Consider the following 20,019-nt stretch of genomic DNA (forward strand, 5'->3'; position numbering starts at 1 on the left):
ACTGAGCCCCCCAGGTGCCCCCCAGGTGTATTTTTTGCTCTGAGATCTGTTCCCTGTTGGCACATACAGAGCCATGAAAGGCCAGAACAGCCCTTCCCAGGGCAGGAGATTCCAGGCAGGGACAGACCGCATCTGTGCACTCTGTTGGTGGACGCCTGCTGGCCGTCTCGAGCAGGACCAGCGTGAACACTGACACACGTCTGTGCAAGCCCTGGTGTGCCATTCCTTGGGGCATATACCTCGGAGCGTAATTGGTGGTTCACGGTAATTCTACGCTGAACTTTCTGAGAATATGGAAGAGCCCCTGGTCTGTTCTGGTTTCAGCTCATCCCTTGATTAGCCTGGGGGTGGACCCGATCCCCCGACCCTGGACTCCCTGGCTGCAGGGTCCAGCTCTCCCTGCTCATTCCCAGTTGGCCCAGAACTCACAGCTCCCCACACCCCACGGACCCACTGGGGTCTACCTCACCCCTTGGCTCTCGGGGTTCAGATGCTCAGGGGACCTCCCTGCCCCTCGACTTCCTCGGATGCACCTCTGTCTACCCCAGCGTCTTGGTCAGCCTCTTGTTCGGCCCGGCTAGTTCTGCCGAGAGCAGCCTCGGGGCGGCTGGGAAGGCCGTGTGCCAACGAGAGTCACACGCGGGACCCCAACTCCCGGTCGAGAGCGCTCAGTCATGTGGGCGGGACCCTCAAGTGAGCAGAAGCCCTGGCGTCCCTGAGGCACAAGGAATCCTGGCCACAAGCAGTGGCGCCGGGGACCCCACACTCGGCCTGGCCCATCTCTTCAGTCCGCAGCGGCGGATTATCTGCGTCCCCCTGGCTGTGTGTTCCCAGTAGAGGTCCCGCCTGGCCCTCCAGGAGCCAGGCCCTGTCCCTGTGTCTGAGGGCTGCGGGGAGCGGAGGGGCAGCCCACCACCCCGGGTCCCCACGGCAGCTGTCAGAGGAGGGAAGGGTGACCGGAGGCCAGAGCTCAGGTGGGGTTCAACTGTGGGGAGGCCGGTGGGCGTTCACCAGGTTGGGGTAAAGACGGACCTTGTCCAGACGTGGCCCTGGACACAGACAGTTACAGTAAATTCCAGAACTCAAGCAGCAACATGGATCATGTTTCTTGAAAAACGAATACAGACAAACACAGACCGGGTGCCCGCGTGCCCTGGGCTGCTCCTTTCCACAGGCCCCTGCATCATGGGGGCCCCAGGGCTGGGACTCCTGCACCCCCCGCCTTCCCAGGGGGGACGAGGCCCTGGCGTCTCCCCAGCGACGCAATAAATAGGAGAACCGGAGGGACGAGCGGGGGCCGGACCCCCGCGGGCCCCACACGGCGCACCGCCCGCTGGCCGACCCTTCACAGACCCCGCAGGTCTCCGAGTCGGCGGCCACGGCGGCGGGGGCGGCGGCCCGGGATGCGGGCGGGGTCCCACCGGCAGGACCCCGGTCCCCCGGGGCGTGGGGGCGGCTAGCCCTCCCGCACGCTGACGCGGGGCTCGGCCAGGGTGCTGTGGATGATGCTGAGGATGGACTCCAGGCCGCTGCCCTCCAGCAGCGTGCGGTGGTCACCCTCGACCACGTGCACGGACACCTTGCCGTCGCACACCTGGGACAGGTTGTAGTCGGCGCCCAGGCCCTCGTCATACAGACTGCTGGTCTTGGCGCGCAGCAGCGTCACGTTGCCGTGGTAGGTGGCCCGCGGTGCGTACTGCTCTGCCGCACGCAGCTTGTGGTAGAAGGAGTGGGCGGCAAAGCTCAGCTGCCGGCGGTCTAGGCCGGCATGGCTGCGCACGATCAGGTCCACGGTGGCCGCCACGCGCTCCTCCAGGCCCCGGAGGGGCAGCAGCGCATCGAGCACCTGCGGGCCGGGGCACAGGACGGCCGTGAGCGGCCCCCCGCCTGTGGGGTCTGCCCCCGACCCCTGAGCCCAGCCCTGGCCCCGCTCCCCGCCCCGGGCTCACCGACCCACCCTGTCATGCTCCATGTCCACAAACTGCTGCACAAAGAAGCACATGGCCTCGGCCTCGGCCTCCGCCTCGCAGCCCAGGGTCATCTTGGCGCGGTAGCTCTGCAGAGGGACAAGGGGTCGCTGCAGCGGGGGGCCGGATGGGGGCCGGGCAGGGCAGGGGGAGCCCGCCGACGCCAGGGGGGCCTCACCTGCGTGTAGGCCAGCACGTAGGAGTGTGAGCCGTCGAACAGGAAGAGGCTGTTGTGTGCGGGGGCAGGGCCGGGCTGCGCGGCCTGTAGCTGTGAGCACATCTCGAAGGCCACGCAGGCCCCGTACGAGTAGCCGGCGATGCGGTAGGGCCCCTCGGCCTGCACCTGACGGATGCACTCGATGTAGTAGGCGGCCAGACTCTGGATGCTGTCCAGGGGCGCGGCTGCGGGGGAGGAGGAGGTCAGCGGCAGGCGGTGGGGGTGGGACGCGCCTCACTCGGGGTGGGGACGGCCTCGCAGGACGGGTCCCCACCTCGGGTGCACTGCAGGCCATAGGTGGGGATGCTGAGCCTGGCAGCCAGGCTGTGGAACACGGTGACGGAGCCCTCGATGGGGTGCACCAGGAACAGCGGTCGCTCAGAGCTCTGCACCGAGTTGAGCCGCGTCAAGGTGGGGCCCTCCGGGTTCACCAGCAGGGTGCTCAGGTTCGGCTGGGCCTGCAGATGGGCCGGGCTGCTGTTCTTGGGCGTGGCGTCCTCCAGCTCTGCAAGGAGGGGAGGGTGCTAGGGAGGCCCAGCGCTGGAGAAGGGTGAGGTGCCCGAGGCCCCACCAAGGGCTTGCAGGAAGGGGCCCGATGGACAAGCCCTGACCCGGGGGGTGGCTTCAGCTGCTCATGAGCCTGCAACACAGAGGGGCACCGGGGGCGGGTGGCCCAGGGACCCTCCCCTTCCTGCAGCTCTGCCCTCACAGCCACGCACCTTTCGCCAGGCCGCCCTTTGAAGAAAGCTCCTGCAGCCTGCGGAGCGAGAGCTGCCGGATGTCCCGCATGGACAGCAGCAGGTCGTGCTCACGCTCCAGCATCTGCCGCACCTCGACGCCCATGAGCGAGTCCAGGCCCAGGTCTGCCAGCGTGCTGTCCAAGTTGATGGTGGCCAAGTCTCGGATGCCTGGGGACAGGGACTCAGTTGGCAGTTCGGGAGGCGGAGAGGGGGCCCGGGTGAGCGCAGCACGCCGGCGGCCCGTGCCTTTCCCAAACCACCGTTGGCCTGCTTCCCGCACGCAGCCCCCCACCCCGCCCTGTGCCAACCACGGGTGCCTGGCCTCTCCTGCAGCGAAGAGGCACAGCCTGTTCCCAGCCAGGACAACAGTGGTCAGCGGGGACGGTGGGCTCCCTCACCCAGGATGTGGGCCACGGCCTTCATGAGGTCCTGCTGGGCGCTGCTGTCTCCCTGGGTGGCGGCCTTCTTCTCAGCCAGCACAAAGCTGCTCAGGACGGGGTAGGGCTGGCTCAGGAAGAAATCCAGCACCCCCAAGCAGGAGCTCATCCGCTGAGGCAGCGTCCCGCCGATGACCGTGTCGTTGGAGCCCATCGCCTCCAGGATGAGGCCCACGTCACCGATGGCGCCCCACTGCACGGCGAGGCCTACAGGAGGACCAGGGCCAGTGGGCCGGGGTGAGAGGGGGCGCCCGTCGGGGGCAGGCGGTGGGGGCTGCCGGGCGGGGGGCGGGCATACCCACCTGGGAGCCCGTCGTGGCGGCGCCTCTCGCACACGCGCTCCATCGTCGAGTTCGCGAAGCCGTAGTTGGTCTGGCCAGCGTTGCCGCGCCCGCAGCTCACAGATGAGAAGGCCACGAAGTAGTCCAGCTCGGGGCACGCCGCCCGGGTCACCCTGTGAGTGCTCGAGTCACACCCTGCCTGCTGGCCCGGCCCACCTGCCACCACGCCCAGGAGCCCCCGCCTGCTAACCCGCCTCCACGGCCCTGAGCCCCCAGCTCAATTCCCCGCAGAGGCCTGTCGCCTAGTCCCCAAGTGGCAGTGGGAACTGTGCTGGGATGCAGGCAGGGCACGAGACAGCTGCTCCCGGCACGCGCCAGGTCAGGGCCAGGCCGCGCTGGGGGACGGGGACAGGGCTGAGAGGGCCGGACACCTCACCTGTCCAAGTTCACGGTACCACTGTACTTGGGCTTGTTGACGTCCTGGAAGAACTCAGGAGTCTGATTCTCTAGCACGGCGTCTCTCAGGACCTGGGAGTCAGGGACTCTTAGCAGCTATCCTGACCTCATGGCTCTGGAGAGCGTGGCCTGGGAGGGCCTTCCCTGGGGGGCCTGCTTGGGAACCCTTCAGAGTCACACTCACCACGGCCAGGTTGAAGACGCCTCCCACAGGCCCCAGCTGCGTGGCCTCCGCGATGAGGCTCCTGGCCCCGTCGAGAGAGCTGGCGTTGCTGGTGGACACCAGGACCTGCACGCCCTGGCGTCTCCACTCGCGGACTTGCTTGGCCTGGTAGCCTGCGGGACACGGGGGAGTGCGGTTGGGCTCCCTGGGCTTCTAGACCCGAGAGCGCAGAGCTGAGCGGGCGTCCCGGCCCTCAGACCCGCTCACCTGTGCGGATCCCGGAGCGAGAGGTCAGCACGAGCTTCTGGGCGCCGCGCAGCACAAGCCAGTGGGCCAGCTCCAGGCCGAAGCCGCCCAGGCCGCCCGTGATGATGTAGCTCTTGTGGGCTGGGCAGAAGGTCTTGGACACCGCGGTCATCAGTGTGGGCCTGGGCACCTGTGGCCCTGCCTCTGGCTCCTCCTTGAGCACCTGCGCCCCAAGCAGCAGCCCAGCTCAGGCCCGACCGAGGGGCGGGGCAGGCGGGGGGGCAGTGGGGGGGGCGGGGGGAGAGCCGGGGGCCCCAGGGGCGCACTCACCTGCACCACCACTTTGCCGATGTGCTTCCCCTGGGCCATGAAGCGGAAGGCGTCCTCCACCCGGTGCTTGGGGAACGTGGTGCACTTGAGGGGCCGCACCACGCCGTCCCGAATGCCCGCCCGCAGCAGGGTCGCCACCTCCCGCCATCCGCTGTTCACGTTGTCCAGGAGCGAGTCCAGCAGGATGCCGTGGAAGGTCACGTTCTTCAGGAAGACAGCCATGCCTGCGCGGGCAGGGGGAGGGCTCAGCACTTGCGGCAGCCCCTCTGCGGCCGACCCTGCGGACCGCGCCCAAGTGCGGGCCTCCCGCTGCCCACCGCCCGCCGCCCGCCTCACCCAGCTGGTGGTTGTTGGAAAGGTCGAATTTGCCGATCTCCAGGAAGCGGCCGTGCACGGCCAGGCAGCGCACGCTGGCCTGCAGCTTCTCCTCCGCCAGAGAGTTCAGAACCAGGTCAACACCTTAGGGGCGGGGTAAGAGAGGTCCTCCCGTCACCACCGGGCCCAGGTCCAGCGTGCCCGACCTGGCCCCGGCCTAGGCCCGGGCAGGAGGCGAGGGTGGCTGTGCTGGGGACACTGCTCACCCTTCCCGGCCGTGTGCCGTAGCACGTGCTGTTCAAAGGACGTGTCCCGGGAGTTGGCAAAGCTGGTCTCGCTGAGCTGGGGGAACCTGGCCTGGAGATACGCCCGCTTCTCGGCAGACCCTGGCAGGGAGAGGCGCGTGCCGCTGAGCCAGGCTGTGGGGCTGGGGTCGGCGGGGGGCGCAGCCCTGGGCTCCCGGGAGGGCCGGCGGGCTTACCCACAGTGGTGAAGACACGGCAGCCCAGGCTCAGGGCGATGGCGATGGCGGCCTGGCCCACGCCGCCGGAGCCCGAGTGGATGAGGACTGTCTCCCCGCGCTGCATGCGTCCCCGCACGATCAGCGAGTAGTAGGCGGTGGTATACACCACGGGCACAGACGCGGCCTCCTCTAGGGTCCTGCGGGCACCGCACGGGATATCAGCTCGGCCTGAGGCTTGGCCGCAGCCATGCAGGGCACCGGGCTCAGAGTCCCCCCGACTCACCAGCTGGACGGCACATCCCACAGGAAGTCCTCCGACAGCAGGACGGAGGTGGCCAGGCCTTCAGCCGGCACGAGCCCCATCACGCGCTTGCCACTGGCGTCCCGGCCAGAGAACTCCATGCCCAGCATACAGTCCCGGGAGGACCATTTCCCTGGGGGCAGACGGCGGTGGTGAGCCCTGCGTCTCCCAGGGGTGGGGCGGGGCGGGGGGCAGTGCACGAGCTCAGGCACCAGGAGCCCCCGGGTCCCGAATGCTGCGATCGAGGACCCTCCTCCTCCTCCTCCCAGCCCCTGGCCCAGAGCGTCTGCCGCGGCCGAGGATGTGCTCCGCACCTGGGATGGCGTCGGGGGACAGCTTGCCCGTAGCTAGCATGATGTCTCGGAAGTTGAGGGAGGCGTAGTTGACGGTGCAGAGATGCACCCTGGGGTCAGTGGGCTGGGTGTGGCGCAGGGGCGAGCAGACCCAGCGGATGGAGGAGAGGTCCCCCCGGGTGAGAACGTTGACAAAGGCGTGCTCGGTCTGCTCCTCCGGCAGGCCTGACGGCAAGAGGGAAGCGGGGCTGCCACGGGGGCTTTCCGGCCAGGGCCCCCCAGGCCCCGTCACCCTCAGCCCACCCAGGTACAATGCAGGGAGCTGGTGGGGATCAGGGAGTTATCTTGGGGCGCTCACCGTGCTCCAGTGGGAAATGGTGGAAGGCGCCCCAGGCCCCGTCGCGGTAGACATTCATCACGAGGTCCCCCTGTAACACCTTCTGCAGCTCTGAGGAGCCTGGGTCCATCTTGGGGGTGGGGGACGTGCTGCTGAGGTTGGACACCAGGATGCATCTGGGGGCAGCCAAACAGGTGAGGGAGGCTGGAGAAGAGGAGGGAGTGGGGGGGGGGAGAGGGCAGAGGAGGGAGAGTCTGCACGGGGGAGGGAGGGAGCAGTGCAAAGGCGGGGGCAGGAGAGGGAGAGAGAGGCGCGCGGTGGGGGCCTGCAGCCCCGGGGCTGTCCCTCACCGAACCCGCTGCCCGCCGGGCTCCCGGCGGAGACAGTTCACCATGCCCACGACGCCCGAGGTGGGGCAGCTGACGGCCGTCAGCCACACGGGTCGGGAGGTGTTGTCTGCCAGGACGTTCTGCGGGGTGAGGGAAGGGTTGGCGTCGGAGTGGGTCCCCAGGCCCGTGAGTGTGGTGCTGGGCGGCCCGGCAGACACTCACCTTCAGGGAGTCCACCCAGCGGAAGCTGGTGTCCTCCACGGGCAGGAAGATGGGGCTGCCCTGCGGGGCCAGCCGGCGGCACAGGAAGAGCGCGGAGCCGTAGAAGGACCTCTTCAGGGCCACCAGATGCAGGGACGCCTGGGCAAATAGCCCCTCCCACTCATCCTGCATTGGGGGCGGGGTCAGTGCTGGGCCCGCCTCCAGCGCCCCCCCCCCGCCCCCCGGCCCCCAGCCCCCAGCCTGCCTCTGCACCTGGCTCAGGAGGCTCTGCTGGCCTCGCTGCGGCTCCGGGCAGGTGAGGAAGGCGACGGTCTCCCCCAGGGGGTGTCCTCTGAGCAGGGTGTGCAGCAGCAGGAAGCCACCCTCCTTGAGAGCGGCCGCCATGTTGCTGAGGGCCGTGGCTGGGTCATGGAGTGTGGCCACGGCACAGTTGCACACCAGCAGGTCAGCCGGGCCCAGGCTGCTGGGGACGGGGCCCGCAGGGTCCCACTGCTCCTGGGTCAGGTCGTACTCCTGCAGCTTGGCCTGGGCGGCCTCCAGGGCCTGCAGGTGGCGGTCCGTGGCCGTGTAGTCCAGCTGGAGCATGGGCTGGGTGCTGAGCAGCGGTGGGATGCGGGAGTAGAGGCAGCCGTCGCCAGCCAGCACCTGCAGGCGGGGAGAGCATCCTGGCCCAGTGGCCCCCCAGGCAGACACCCGGGTCCAAGCTGGCGGATGTCTGCCAGGACGGCCCACCCTGCTGCAGAGAACGCCAACTCATGTCCTCCCCCAGCCCACCTTCAACCAGGGCAGAAAGGTCAAGGACACAAGGGCAGCCTCGGCACAGCCTCCGACCGGGCCCAGCGCTGCTGACGTCCGAGCCTGTTTGGACCCGGCTCCACACACCCACCTCGACAACGCGCATGCGGAGGCTGGTCAGGTTCTCCAGGGAGGTGTCCACGCAGGCCTTGAGCGCCGGGGCGTCGAGCAGGCCGCAGAGCAGCGGGTCGTCGTGCAGCAGGGGCCTCTGCTGGGCCAGGAGCTGGCTCAGCTCCATCTGCAGGCTCCCGTTGAGCTGGAGCTGACAGGCGGCGGCCAGCAGCTGCGGCAGGCCCTGCTGCGGGGGCTCCCGGGGGACCTGAGCCCCGTCCAGTCCGGACACCACCATCTTCAGCCCCTGCTGGGCCACCTTGGTCTGCAGGGCCTGTGCCAGCCCTGAGAAGGGGAGAGACGGCCACTAGGGAAGGGTCCCACCTGCACCAGTGTCCCCGGAGCCCCGCTCGGAGCAGGCTCCGTGGCTAACCAGGCCCGCCGCCTGGTCCTCCAGGACCGGGAGCCAGGCCTCTGGCATCACCGAGGCATGAGCTCCGCAGAGGGCAGACTCCCTACAGAGCGCAGGCTTGGCGCCCCACAAGTTGTCCCACACCCATTGGCGCCGGGGCGAGGACGGGGTGGTCTGCTGGGCCGGGCCCGCGGCACCCACCCCCCGCGACGGCTGGCTGGGGACCGAGGCTGGGAGAACGAATCTGTCCTCGTGCCCTGGGCCGACCCTGAATGCCGGGGGCCTCTCGAGGAGGCGGGTTTCCACTCCTTGTGAAGCAGGAGGTTGTCGAGCTGGAACGGGTCCGGCGAGGGGCTGCGTGGGCAGGGGAGACTCCCTCTCGCCAGAGGCAGCGGTGAAGGGCGGAGCACAGACGCAGGGATAGGGACTCACCCCTGCACAGCTGCAGCTCCTCCTGCAGGGCCGTGTCTCCGGCCAGGAGCCCCCCCTCCACGTATGGGGTGAAGCAGAACTTCTCCAGGACGGGGGCCAGCTGTTCCTGCTGCCGCCGCGGGGCCACGGACGCGTGCAGGCCCGAGATGTGGGCGCCCCCGGCCACCGTGCTATTCAGGCAGCTGCTCACCACCACGTCGGCCACTGTGGGGGACAGGCAGGGGCAAGCTGGGGGCGTGCGAGCCGCGGTGGCCGGGGGCACAGTGGGGCAGGGGCCGGGACACGGGGCTACCTTGGGCCTGGCCCTTGAGCGAGTACACCTTCCGCCGGTGCGTGGCAGGGTCGATGTGCAGGGAGATGATGCGGGTGGGCAGGCGCAGGCTGCGCTGGGCCGCCCCCAGGATGGAGAGCTGCAGCATGGCGTCCAGGAAGGTCACCCAGTTGTCCTTCCACAGCAGCTGGCCTGCGTTGCCTGTGGCCGAGGGGCCGTCAGCGTGGCCGGGCCGGGCCTCTCGCACTCACGGCACCCTCCCCTCCACGTGCCCCTCACACCCTGTACAGCCTCCCCCAACCCCCGTCCCCACCCCACCCCCACGACGGCTCCCAGATGCCGTGTGGCCTGAAGGGAGGCAACCCCAAGGCTTGTCGCCCGCCCCTCCCAGGAGAACGTGGCACCCTACCGTCAAGGCTGGCCTCCAGGACGCCCTGGAAATGGGGGCCATAGTCATAGCCGCGCAGCCGCAGCTCCTTATACACGTCCCCCTGGGACAGGCAGAACGCAGCCGTGGGGTCTGTGGGGTCCGTGGGGTCCGGGCCATCCTGGCTGTCGAAGAGCTTGGGGTCGGGGTCCTCCCACTGGTATACCTTCCCTGGGGTGAGGGCAGAAAAGCCTGAGACGCGTCCCACGGACCTGGCCGCCAAGGGCCCCCCCCAGGGACAAAGCCCCCCGGAGAGCCTGGGGCCCAGCCAGATGCCCGCTGCTCACCGCTCACGATCAGGTTGCCGTTCTCAGACACCTCGAAGGTGCGGGAAGCCTCCAGCAGCCGCACTTCCAGAGCCACAGTCCCTGTGGACAGCAGGGCTGGCACTGAGCCACAGGGGTCGGCCGTCGGCTCCCCTGCCCTCGCCCGATGGCCGCCCCGCCTCACCGGTCTTGGGCAGGATGGTGGCTTGGTGCAACGTCACTCCCTCAAACACCACAGGCAGGTCGTCCATGTTCTGGCTCAGGGAGCGTGCCAGCGTCTTCCACACCAGGCACAGGTAGCCGGTGGCAGGGAAGAGTACTCGGCCGTCGATGCAGTGGTCCACCAGGTAGTGGTCGGGGGACTCAGGACTGGTGTCTGTGTGGGCTGAACCTTAGTGCCGGCGCCTGGGCGGGCGAAGGCAAGCCCTGCCAGCGCCCGCGGCCCGGCCCTTGGCTCCCCCCAGCCCCTCCTCACCAATGCTGTAGACGGTGGCCGCGGAGGAGCCGCTGGAGCCGCTGGGGAAGTCCCCGGCTGCAGGCACGTCCCAGGTCTGACTGTGGTCCCACTTGATGTGGGGGGAGATGAGGGGGGTCCCCCGGGGCACCGGGACCTCCATGGGTGGATACAGGCCGTTGGGGTTGGCATCAATGCTAGTGGAGAGGGCACGGTGTGAGGTGCACGCCGGGGCGGGCGGCCTGGCCCGGGACTGCCCCGTCATGCCCACAGCCAGCCGTCTCCCACGAGGCCCTGGAGGCCACCGGGATGGGGTGCAGTGGGGGCCACAGCAAGGGAGCTTGGGGTGGCCTGGCACCCACCTCCCACTTCCTGGGGATGACTTCAAGGCTGCCGAGCAGCCCTGTACAAATGCTTTGCTGTCGGGGAGACGCTCCGGGTGGCCCGTTCCACCCCGCCCCCTCCCTAGCCCTTCCCGGGCGAGACCACCCACCCCAGCAGGTGCAGCCTGCCCACGCTCCTGAGGAAGAACTCCAGGTTGTCCGTCTGGTCCTTCTTCATCAAGGGGACGATGGTGCAGCTAGACTTGAGGCCTCTTTTCAGGACGGCCTGGCGGGGCAGACGGGCTCGACCTTCCTCACCGGCTCCCACCTGCCCCCAGGCCCAGACCCTCGGCTGCTCTTGGCCGATGCCCCGAGACCAGGGTCCCTCCTGGGACCGGCTGGCCTCCGCCGCCCCCGCCCCGCCCCGGGCAGGGTGCGCACCTGCAGCAGCGCGTGCGGGGCGATCTCCAGCACCACGGCGTGCTCGGGCACGTGGTAGAGCGCCTCCTGGAACAGCACCGGGCTCACGAGGTTGTTGACGCTGTACTCCGCCGAGGACGTGCGGGCCAGGCTGCCCTGCCACTGGGCCTCGGGGATGGAGGTGCTGAGCCAGCGCGCTGAACGGGGCCTAGGCTCCCGGATCACCTGCGCACACGGCCCGGTCAGTGCGAGGCCGTGGCTGCCGCCGCCCTGCCTCCGCGCAGCCCCCCGAGGGCAGCCGGCCCACCTTCTTGAGCGCCTGCAGCAGCGTGGGGGCGATGGCCTCCATGAAGTAGGAGTGGAAGGCCATGCCGCCCGTCCGCACCTCCTTGGCAAACACACCCTCCTTCTTCAGCTGCTCCAAGAAGGCGACCATCTCGGCCTGAGGACAGAGGTGTCTGGACTCTACGGTGCACCACGCCACCTGCCTGCCCCTGCGTGGAGCCGCCCCCGAGGGACAAGGAAGGGACCTGGGGACGCGCCTGGCCTCGTGGGCCCACCTGCTGGCCCCCCACATAGGAGCTGCCCCAGAGGGACGGGGAGGGAGCCAGGGACGCCTGGCCTCGTGGGCCCACCTGTGGTCCGGAGATGGTCACCGTGTCTTCGGAGTTGTGGCAGGCGGGCACGATGCCGGGGGGGCAGCGCTGCTTACACTCCTCCCAGGACAGTCCTGTGGGCAGGGGTGGCCTCAGGGGAGCGGGCTGTGGAGAGCCAGGCACACACCACCACCCCCCTCCCCCGCGAAGACGGTGCCGCCCCAGGCAGGCCCTAATGAGGGGTGTGGTAATGACCGCCGCGGAGCGGGGCCTTTACGGGCACTTTCGCTCCTGCCGCGTTTGATCTCAAGGGAAGGTGTTCTCTCTGTTGTCCCGTGGGTGGACAGCTGGGTCTCAGACACTGGGCCTTGGCCTCCCCCGTCAGCACCTAGGGAGGTGGCTCTTGGAGGTAACCCTCCTGTCTCCAGTCCAGCCCGCCCAAAGCACGGGCAGGGGCCAGTGGAAGGCAGCCACGGCGAGCCACCCCGACACCGACTCTCCCGAAAGCCCTCGGGCTGCTTGCCTACAGGTGGGAGCTGGTTCTCAACCCCACGTGGCTTCAGCCCTCCCTGTGGCCACTGCGCCAGGTTGACAGACGGCCGCCATGCTGCACCCAACAGGTGCTAGGGTGGGTGGCCGCCTCTGCCCCGTGGGAAGATACGGAGCACAAGGGACGACACTCCCAGCCCGGACGCCCAGGCTGGCAGGGGGAGGACGGGGGACCTCGGTGACACCCACCCACGGCCGCCATGGCTCCCGGAGGAATGCTGGCCTCCTTGATGCACTGGCCCCGCCAGTAGGCGGTGAGGATGGTCTCCTCCCGAGTGAGACAGCCATCGGCGTAGCCGCAGGCCACCTCCCCCAGGGAGTGCCCAATGATGCCGTCCGGCCGCACGCCCATTGAGGTCAGCAGGTCTATGAGAGCGATCTGGGGAGGGGGAGACGTGACACGTCACGCCAGTCCGGCCGCCAGCTCCGTCCCAGCAGCCCCATCCTGCCCACAGGCTGCCGGGCCCCCAGGGCACACCTGGATGGCGGTGAGACTGACGAAGGCGTGCACGAGGTCGTCGAAGGTGGCCTCGTCCTTGCTCAGGAGCAGCTCAGACACCTGCAGACCCAGGGGCTTCACGACCTCGTCGGAACGCAGGATGGACTCCCGGAAGCCGTGCAGGCGCATGAGGCTCGACCCCATTCCGTGCCACTGCGTGCCCATCCCTGTCCCAAGGAGATGGGTCAGGGGTGCTGGCCGCCCGGCGCCCACTCTCCCCCAGGGCGGGCCCGGGCTCTCACCGGAGCAGATGAACCAGACCGGACGCGGGCCGGGGGGCAGCTGTGGCACCTCCTGCACCTCCAGGCCGCCGTCCTGCACCCCTAGCATCGTGAAGCCCCGGAAGGGCATGGCGGCGGGGGGGCTGCCCGCGATGTCGTTGAGCATGCTCACGAAGGCCGGGTCCCGGTGGTGCCGGTGACCCTGCTCCAGCAGGCAACGCACGGCCTCCGCAGTGCGCCCGCTGGCCCGCAGCAGACGGGGCAGGGTGATGTGCGGGGTGGACGGCGAGGGCGGCCGTGAGTTGGGTCTGAGGACGACGTGCACGTTGGAGCCTCCAAAGCCGAAGGAGTTGATGGCCACGTTGCCGCCGCGGACAGGCAGGGGCCGGTCCACCACCTGCAACCGCCCTTCCCGGAGGGCGGGGATCTCAGGGTTCGGGCTGCAGAAGTGGAGGTTGGGGGCCCAGAGCCCGTGTTCCAGGGACAGCAGCACCTGCGGAGGCTCGCAGTCAGCGGGGCAGCCGGCCCCGGAAGCTCAGCACTGTTGCCGGAGGCCTGCCTGTCCCCAGCCTCAGCCCACCACGGTGCAGGGACCCAACGATCTGACCTCAAGTCCCTTCCCTTCTCTGGGCCTCCTGCCTTCACCCGGGGCCCTGTGGTGGCCCCTGGATGGGTGGGCTGTGGGCCTAGACACAGAGGCACTGCCCCCCACCCCCGCCAGGCTTCCCTCCAGGTCCCAGTTCTTGCGGGAGCCACAAACGGGTGACTACGTCAGCCCGAAGAAACCTAGAGCACCGGCAGCTACAGTGCGGGCTCTCCCCACAGGCCACCTGGTCCTCGCTGCCCCCTATTCTGGCTGAGTGTCTGACCCACAGAGAGCAAGGGGGGAGACCGGTCATCGGACTGGCCCCTGCTGTCCGGGCCTCCGTGGCTCACGCCCCTCGAGCATAGCCGTGGGACCCCCCAACCCCGGCCTGGCAGGCAGAACGGCTCTGGACTCGCCCACCCACCTTGGCCAGTGCCGCCAGCCCTGAGGCGGGCTCTGGGTGCCCCATGTTCGACTTTGTGGACCCGATCAGCAGCGGGTCCCGGCGGGTGGTGCAAAGGGCTCGGTCAATGCCGTTCAGCTCCTGGGGGTCACCCACCTACGGAGGACAGGAGGAGGGTCAGGACCCCAGCTGAGTGCCTCTTGGGTGCGGGGTGCTGGCGGGGCGCTCACCTTGGTGCCCGTGCCATGGGCTTCAATGTACTCCAGGGACTCTGGGGCCAGCCCGGCCGGCTCGTACAGGGAGCGGATGAGCTGCTCCTGCGCCTCCCCAGAGGGGAAGGTCACACCTACAGGACGAGCAAGGCCTCAGCCCCCGGCCAATGACCCCTCGCGGCAGCCCGGCCCGGGGCCCCCCAAACCCCGGCTGGCACCCACCTTGCTCCTTGCAGCCGTCGGTGTTGGTGCCGGCATTCAGGATGGTGGCATACACGCGCCGGGCCAGGGACTTCTTGGTCAGCAGCATGACCACCACGGCCTCTGAGCGGCAATAGCCGCTCCCTGTGTGCAGAGCGCCAGTGAGGCCCGGGGCGCTGCAGACCCCCAGCCCCCAGGCCAGGTGCTCTGGGGCTGCCGCCCACCCCATCCCCTGCCACCCGCCGCCGCTCACCAGACTCATCGAAGGACCTGCAGACACCCTCGGGGCTCAGCATGCCCAACTTCATGAACTGCACGGACGTGTTGGGCTTGAGCAGGATGTTGATGCCGCCCACGATGGCACTGGGGCACTGCCCGCTGTGGACGGCCTGGTACGCGTTCTGCAGAGCCATGAGGCTGGACGAGCACGCCGTGTCCAGAGCAATGCTGGGCCCTGGGCAACAGCACAGTGTGGGGGCCCAGCGGCGGGAGCCGCGTGGCCTCCCCTGGGAGCCCCGGCCAGCCATCCTGGGGGAACCAGGGGCCCAGAGGGGCTGAGCGGGCACCCACCTTTAAAATCAAAGAAGAAGGAGAGACGGTTGGCCATCATGGCCCGCTGGCAGCCCACCATGCTGTAGCCCAGGAGAGTCTCGGGGTCTCGGCTGAGGGCCTCCGAGGCCTCGGAGCCGCTCACGCCCACCCAGACCCCGGTGTGTGTCCCTCGGAGTGACGCTGGGTTGATGCCTGCAGGAAGCAATGGTGAGACCTGGCGGCTGGGCCTGTTGTCCAGCTCTGGGGTAAGTCCTCCCCTCGTGGCCCGACTCTGGAGGGGCCTGAGCCGAGCCAGCCCAGCTGGGGTGGAAGACAGGTAACTGGGTCCCAGGGAACTCGGGGCCCAGGAGACAGGTGGGGCTCCAGGCTCTGGGTCAGGCAGAGGCCCGAGAGAGCTGGAGGGGAGGATAGAAGGCAGCATTGTCTTCAGGACACTCCCCTGGCCCCTGGTGTCACCAGTAGGGTCTGGCAAGCCCCAGGACCAATGAGCACCCGAGCGCCAAGGGCAGCCCTAGGACAGGCTCAGATAAGGAAACAGAGGGAGACAAAGGCTGAGTGTCCAGGCTGGGAAAGGAGGGAGGGACCCCGGCCAGCCCCTGGGGAGCGGCACCCAAGGTCTCCGCTCGCCCTTCACCCCAGGGAGCTCTGTGCCGGCGACACTGTTGAGTTCAGGGCCCGGGGGCCGGCCGGCTGTGGGGCGAGCGAGCGGGCAGGCCAGGACTGCCTGCCTGCAGTGCGATGGGTCGGCCCCCTGCTCCCCCTCAGGGCCGGGCTCCTGCCACCCACCTGCCGAGGGCCACGCCCACGAGGCCAGCCTCCTCTCCTCACCAGGCAGGGCTCCTCGGCCCCTGGGGTGCTAGGGACCGGTCTGTGCCCGTGACAAGGGACAGCTGTCTCAGGGCACTTGGACAAGGCCAGACACAGCCCAGAGAAGGGGGGAGCGGAGGGCACGCGTCCTGGGGGCCGGCCCCCACCTCCCGGTCTGCCTGGCACTCCACCCTCGCCCCAAGAGCAGCTGTCCTCGGGGGAGGGAGGGGACTGGGGCGTCAGGGCATGCCAGGGACACCTGCATGTTGTGAAACCTCAACTTGCTCCCAGGCCCACGCCTCCCGCACCGCCCTGAGCCCACAGGCCCTGAGCCACAGCCCCAGAGAGCCGCAGCGCCTTGGGCTGCCTCCTTGGTATTTCTGTGTCTTTAGACTTCTGCTTTTAGAAGTGGGAAGAGGCAGTGATGTCACGATTTCTGGAGAGGTGGGAACCTCAGGGACGGGGCCCCCAGCCCCAAGGAGGCCACGGTCGGCCCGCAGCCACACGGGGACCCACCTCCATCCAAGATGGCCTCGTAGGTGACCTCCAGCAGCAAGCGCAGCTGGGGGTCCATCGTGTGAGCCTGCTTTGGGTGGACCCCAAAGAAGGAGGCGTCGAACTTGGACAGGTCCTTCAGCTTGCCGGACCGCCTGGGCAGGCCGTAGAGCCCTGCGGACAGAGGCAGTGGAGGGCTGTGGGACCCCAGGGACGAAGGGCGAAGTCCCTGCCGTGACGGGGGGCCGTGAGCTCCTGAAGAAGACTGGGCAGGGGCCAGTGCTGCTGGGTCTCAGGGGCCCTGTGGGCGACACCAGCCCTGCTTCTGAGCAGGGGCCCCACTGGGCAGCCATGTGGGAGGTGGCCTCGGAGCAGAGCACAGTGGGGACGGGGCTTCCTCACTCCCCACGGCCCCAGCCGGAGACCCCTGCCTGCCCTAATGCTGCCTGGCGGCAGCGGCCAGCCCAGCCCCAGCAGCTGACTCACACCCCGCAGATCAGGTACAACGGCTCCACGGAAGAACCTCCTGGGCGGGAGGGAGTCAAACCAGCTTCCCGAGAGAACCTGGCATCTTATCTGGCAGTGCCTGGCTGGGCTCTGAGGGACAGGGTGGTGGGCGGTGGGACCAGGGGTGCCTGCCCCACCTGGCCTCACCCTGGACCTGCCCCCCCAGTGGGTCACCCAGCTCGGCCATGCTCAGGCTTGGCTCTCAGTCCCCAGCTTTGCCTCGGGGTCCAGGGCCTCTGCCGCTGGGACGGGGGCTCAGGCTGGAGCCGGTCTGCCCGGTGTGGGAGGCGCGTGCAGGGGCCACCCACTCACCAGCCTTCCACCTCCTGTCATCGTCTGTCACCATGTCTATGCCGCCGATGAGATTGGTCCAGAACTCCTGCATGTTGTCCGACTCGGGCAGCTTCCCGGACATACCAGCGATCACCACCTCCTCCATGGCTGTTCTGTACAGGGAGGGCAGAGTGGGGCCCGGCGCTGGTCAGCTGCAGGAGCCACACCACCAGGATGCAGCCTCCCGCCCTCTCCCCGGGCTTCCCGACCCCACAGCACCACCTATGGGTCTGAGAGCACTGAGACCACGATCCATGTGGCCAGCTCCTGCGCCCTGCACTGGCCAGGACAGAAGCCCCGGGTGCACGGGGTGGGGGTCCATGGCGGTCCAGCCAGCCCTTACTCGTCATTAGGAGGATCGGGCCCTCTAGTCTTTGGCACTGACCTGTCCCATGTGGGACCCTGGCCTGGGTGACTACCCCGTGGCGCTGCTGCCCTGTGCTGTGGGCAGGTGGGCTCCGCACCCGGCTGCTGGGATGCTCCTGGGACAGGGCCATCCCGGAAGGGCCAAACTCTTCCCGGGACAGGGCCACTTGGCCCTCAGTCTGTTGGGAGCTGACCCAGCGAATCAAACAAGCAAAAGAGGGTACCAAAGTCGTAGGGGAAAGCGATACGCGAGTTGCGGGGAGTACCGGTCCACACGGACCAGTGGGCCCTGGCCCCCACACGCCAGCTTGCTCTCCACTAAGGGCAGCCCATGGACTGCCAGGGTTTGGGAGGGACATGGGGGTCCCAAGTGCAGAGCCCCTGCAGGTGGATCCACCCTGGTCTGACCACCCAAGCAGGGTCCAACCTGGGAGACCCATCCTTGGTGAGGGGCCGGGCAAGTGCTGCTCACGCCTGCACACCTGTGCAGGTGAGGCCTCAGGACACCCCCCGGCCACCTCTGCACAGCCTGGCCGACCACCCAGACTCAGGTCCCCCAGGGCCCCCCTGCACGGAAAGCCCCCACCCCCCTGAGCACGGGCGCTCCTGGGCGGCTCCCGGAGGAGGGGGCAAAGCCAGGCTTGGTCCGGCCACTTCCGCCAAGGCCCCAGGGCCTCGTGGCGCTAAGGACCAGCGGACACGCCAGCCTCCGGCCGCCCCGGCTCCCCGGGCCTCTCCGAGCAAGGGCGCGCGAGCGGAGAGCAGCGTCCTCGTCGCGTGGCCCCGCGTGCCCGCGTCCCGGCCCGGACGGAGCCCCCATCCCCAGCGCCGCATAAAGAGCCCTTGGGCGGCCGGGGCGGCCCGGCTCGGGGGCGGCCGCTGCCTCCAGAGAGCGCCCGCGGTCCCCCTACTTGCTATTCACCGAGCGCGGCGCGGCCCGGGCAGGGGCTGGAGACCCCGCGGCGCCACCTCGCCTCGCCGCCCGCCCGCCCGCCCTCCGGCGCTTGGGGCTCCGCGCGGCGCCCACGTGACGCGAGCCGGCTCCCCCCCGCCGCGGCCCAACACCCCGGCCGCGGCCCTCGGCACCGGGGCTGCGGGATGCGGCCGGGCGCTGCGGGCCTCGTGGCCCAGCCCGCGACCAAAATGGCTGTTCGCGGCGCGCCCGGCGTCCGCCCTCGCCCTCGCCCACCCGCCCCGCCGGCCCCCGGCGCCCCGGCGCCCCTCGGAGTCCGCGGCCCGACGGCCCGACCCCTCCCCGCGGGAGCGCCCCGAGACCGCAGCGTGCGGGCCGCCGCCCCGGCCCCCCGGCGCCCCGGGCCCCGCCGCCGCCGCCGCCCCGGCCCCCCGTCCCCCGGGCCGCGCCGGGCCGCTCGTACCTGGTCTGGCGCGGGCGGCGGAGCGGGCGGCGGAGCGAGGATGGAGCGGGCGGCGGAGGGGAGGCCGGGCCGCTGCCGTCTCTCTGGCTCCCTCTAGGCCGGCGCGACTCTATTTAACCGCGGCCGTCCCCGCGCGGACACGCCACATGGGCTGACAGCTTGGCTGCGCCGCCCAGGCCAATGAGCGTCGGGGCTGCGCCCCGGGACCCGGCGCGCCGCCGCCGATGGGGTGATGCCGCGCGCCGCCGAGCCGCCGGGACCCCGCGCGGGGGCGCGCGGCCGCGGGGAGCCGGGCGCTCGGGGGGCGCCGGGAGGGGCGCCTCGGCACCCGCCCCCACCCCCCACCCCCGCCCCCGGCTTCCGAGCCCCGCCCCGCGGGCTCCCGCGCGGAACCGCCGGAGGCGCGCGCGCACGCGCCGGGGCCCGAGCCCCGGGGCCGCCCCCCGCCCCCTCCCGGGGCCGCCCCCCGCCCCCCCGGGCCGCGGGGCCACGTGTGCGCGCCGCGCGGGGGAAGCTGGACGGGGATGTGCTTGGGCGCCACTCGGGGACCACGCTGCGGGCACGCAGGGGGGCCGGCCGGACCCCCGGGAACACCGACGGACCTGCCCGCGCTCTGGTCGCGCGGAACGGGGCCGACACGGGGGGGGCGGGGGCGGGGCTCGCTCCGCCGCCGCGACCAATCGGGGGCCGGGGGCGTGCGCACCGGCCCAATGGCGGCGCGCGAGTGGGCGTTGCTAGGCGATAGGGTGATGGGCCGGGCGGCGCGGCGGTCGTTGACCCCTGCCGAGGGCGCCCCGGGCGGGGTCACTGCCGGTCACCGCAGCGCGGCGCGGCGGGCCTCCCCAGTCCCGCGAGCCGGCGCGCGCGCCCCACGGCTGCCGGAGCCCGCGGGTGGGGCGTGGCGCGGACACCGCTTGGCGTGGTTCGAACAAAGGCGCCCCCCTGGGCAGAGGCGCTCGCGCGCGCACGTGGCCGCTTGCACCCACGGGCGCGCACACCCCGGCTGGAGGCTCGGCCGTGCGGCTCCGCGCACTCCCCAGCTCACGTGCTTGTCCAACTTACAGAAAGACCCAAAGGAAACCCACCGCCTGTCTGGGGGACAGCTGACACTCCAAGAGGGCCGCCTCCCTCCCTCGTGGCCATGCCCTATAGGACCCAGGCGCCCTATGGGCCCCCCAGCAGGTCCTTTGTGAGGCTATGTCGGGCCCCAGGACGGCCAGTGCCCTGCTTCCTCTCCACCGGCTCATTGTCTTGAAATCAACGCTGCGCTCCTCCGCGGTCCCTCCAGCTTTGCTTCCTGGAGCGCAGGGACTGTGCAGCAGGACACTGGCCAGGGACGCTCAGGGACAGCACAGAACGGGACTGGCG

General features: G+C 70.0%; 1 protein-coding gene across 2 annotated transcripts; it reads right to left on the bottom strand.

The window, feature by feature from the left end:
* Positions 1 to 1,082: 1,082 nt before the first annotated feature.
* Positions 1,083 to 18,822, bottom strand: FASN (fatty acid synthase). Of its 2 annotated transcripts, XM_032322105.1 has the most exons (42): positions 18,652 to 18,822; positions 16,889 to 17,022; positions 16,091 to 16,243; positions 14,786 to 14,959; positions 14,469 to 14,669; positions 14,237 to 14,359; positions 14,033 to 14,148; positions 13,824 to 13,958; positions 12,835 to 13,306; positions 12,572 to 12,759; positions 12,283 to 12,472; positions 11,584 to 11,678; positions 11,256 to 11,390; positions 10,970 to 11,173; positions 10,699 to 10,814; positions 10,227 to 10,402; positions 9,936 to 10,127; positions 9,773 to 9,853; positions 9,468 to 9,656; positions 9,080 to 9,259; positions 8,788 to 8,991; positions 7,984 to 8,288; positions 7,350 to 7,742; positions 7,098 to 7,262; positions 6,897 to 7,015; positions 6,568 to 6,722; positions 6,231 to 6,434; positions 5,899 to 6,049; positions 5,634 to 5,812; positions 5,419 to 5,538; positions 5,174 to 5,296; positions 4,838 to 5,061; positions 4,529 to 4,730; positions 4,283 to 4,434; positions 4,079 to 4,170; positions 3,664 to 3,815; positions 3,323 to 3,568; positions 2,904 to 3,092; positions 2,459 to 2,689; positions 2,146 to 2,369; positions 1,958 to 2,056; positions 1,083 to 1,846 (listed from the first exon to the last, which is right to left on the bottom strand). In XM_032322105.1, the coding sequence occupies exons 2-42, from the start codon at positions 17,013 to 17,015 to the stop codon at positions 1,457 to 1,459; spliced, it is 7,566 nt and encodes a 2,521-aa protein (XP_032177996.1). In that variant the 5' UTR covers positions 17,016 to 17,022; positions 18,652 to 18,822; the 3' UTR covers positions 1,083 to 1,456. The 2 variants fall into 2 exon arrangements, with proteins under 2 accessions (XP_032177996.1, XP_032177998.1); XM_032322107.1 differs by lacking the exon at positions 18,652 to 18,822 and having other exon boundaries at positions 16,889 to 17,047.
* Between the last annotated feature and the right edge of the window lie 1,197 nt (positions 18,823 to 20,019).

This window comes from Mustela erminea, chromosome 18 (assembly GCF_009829155.1).
Source record: "Mustela erminea isolate mMusErm1 chromosome 18, mMusErm1.Pri, whole genome shotgun sequence".
In the NCBI taxonomy this organism is placed as follows: Eukaryota; Metazoa; Chordata; class Mammalia; order Carnivora; family Mustelidae; genus Mustela; species Mustela erminea.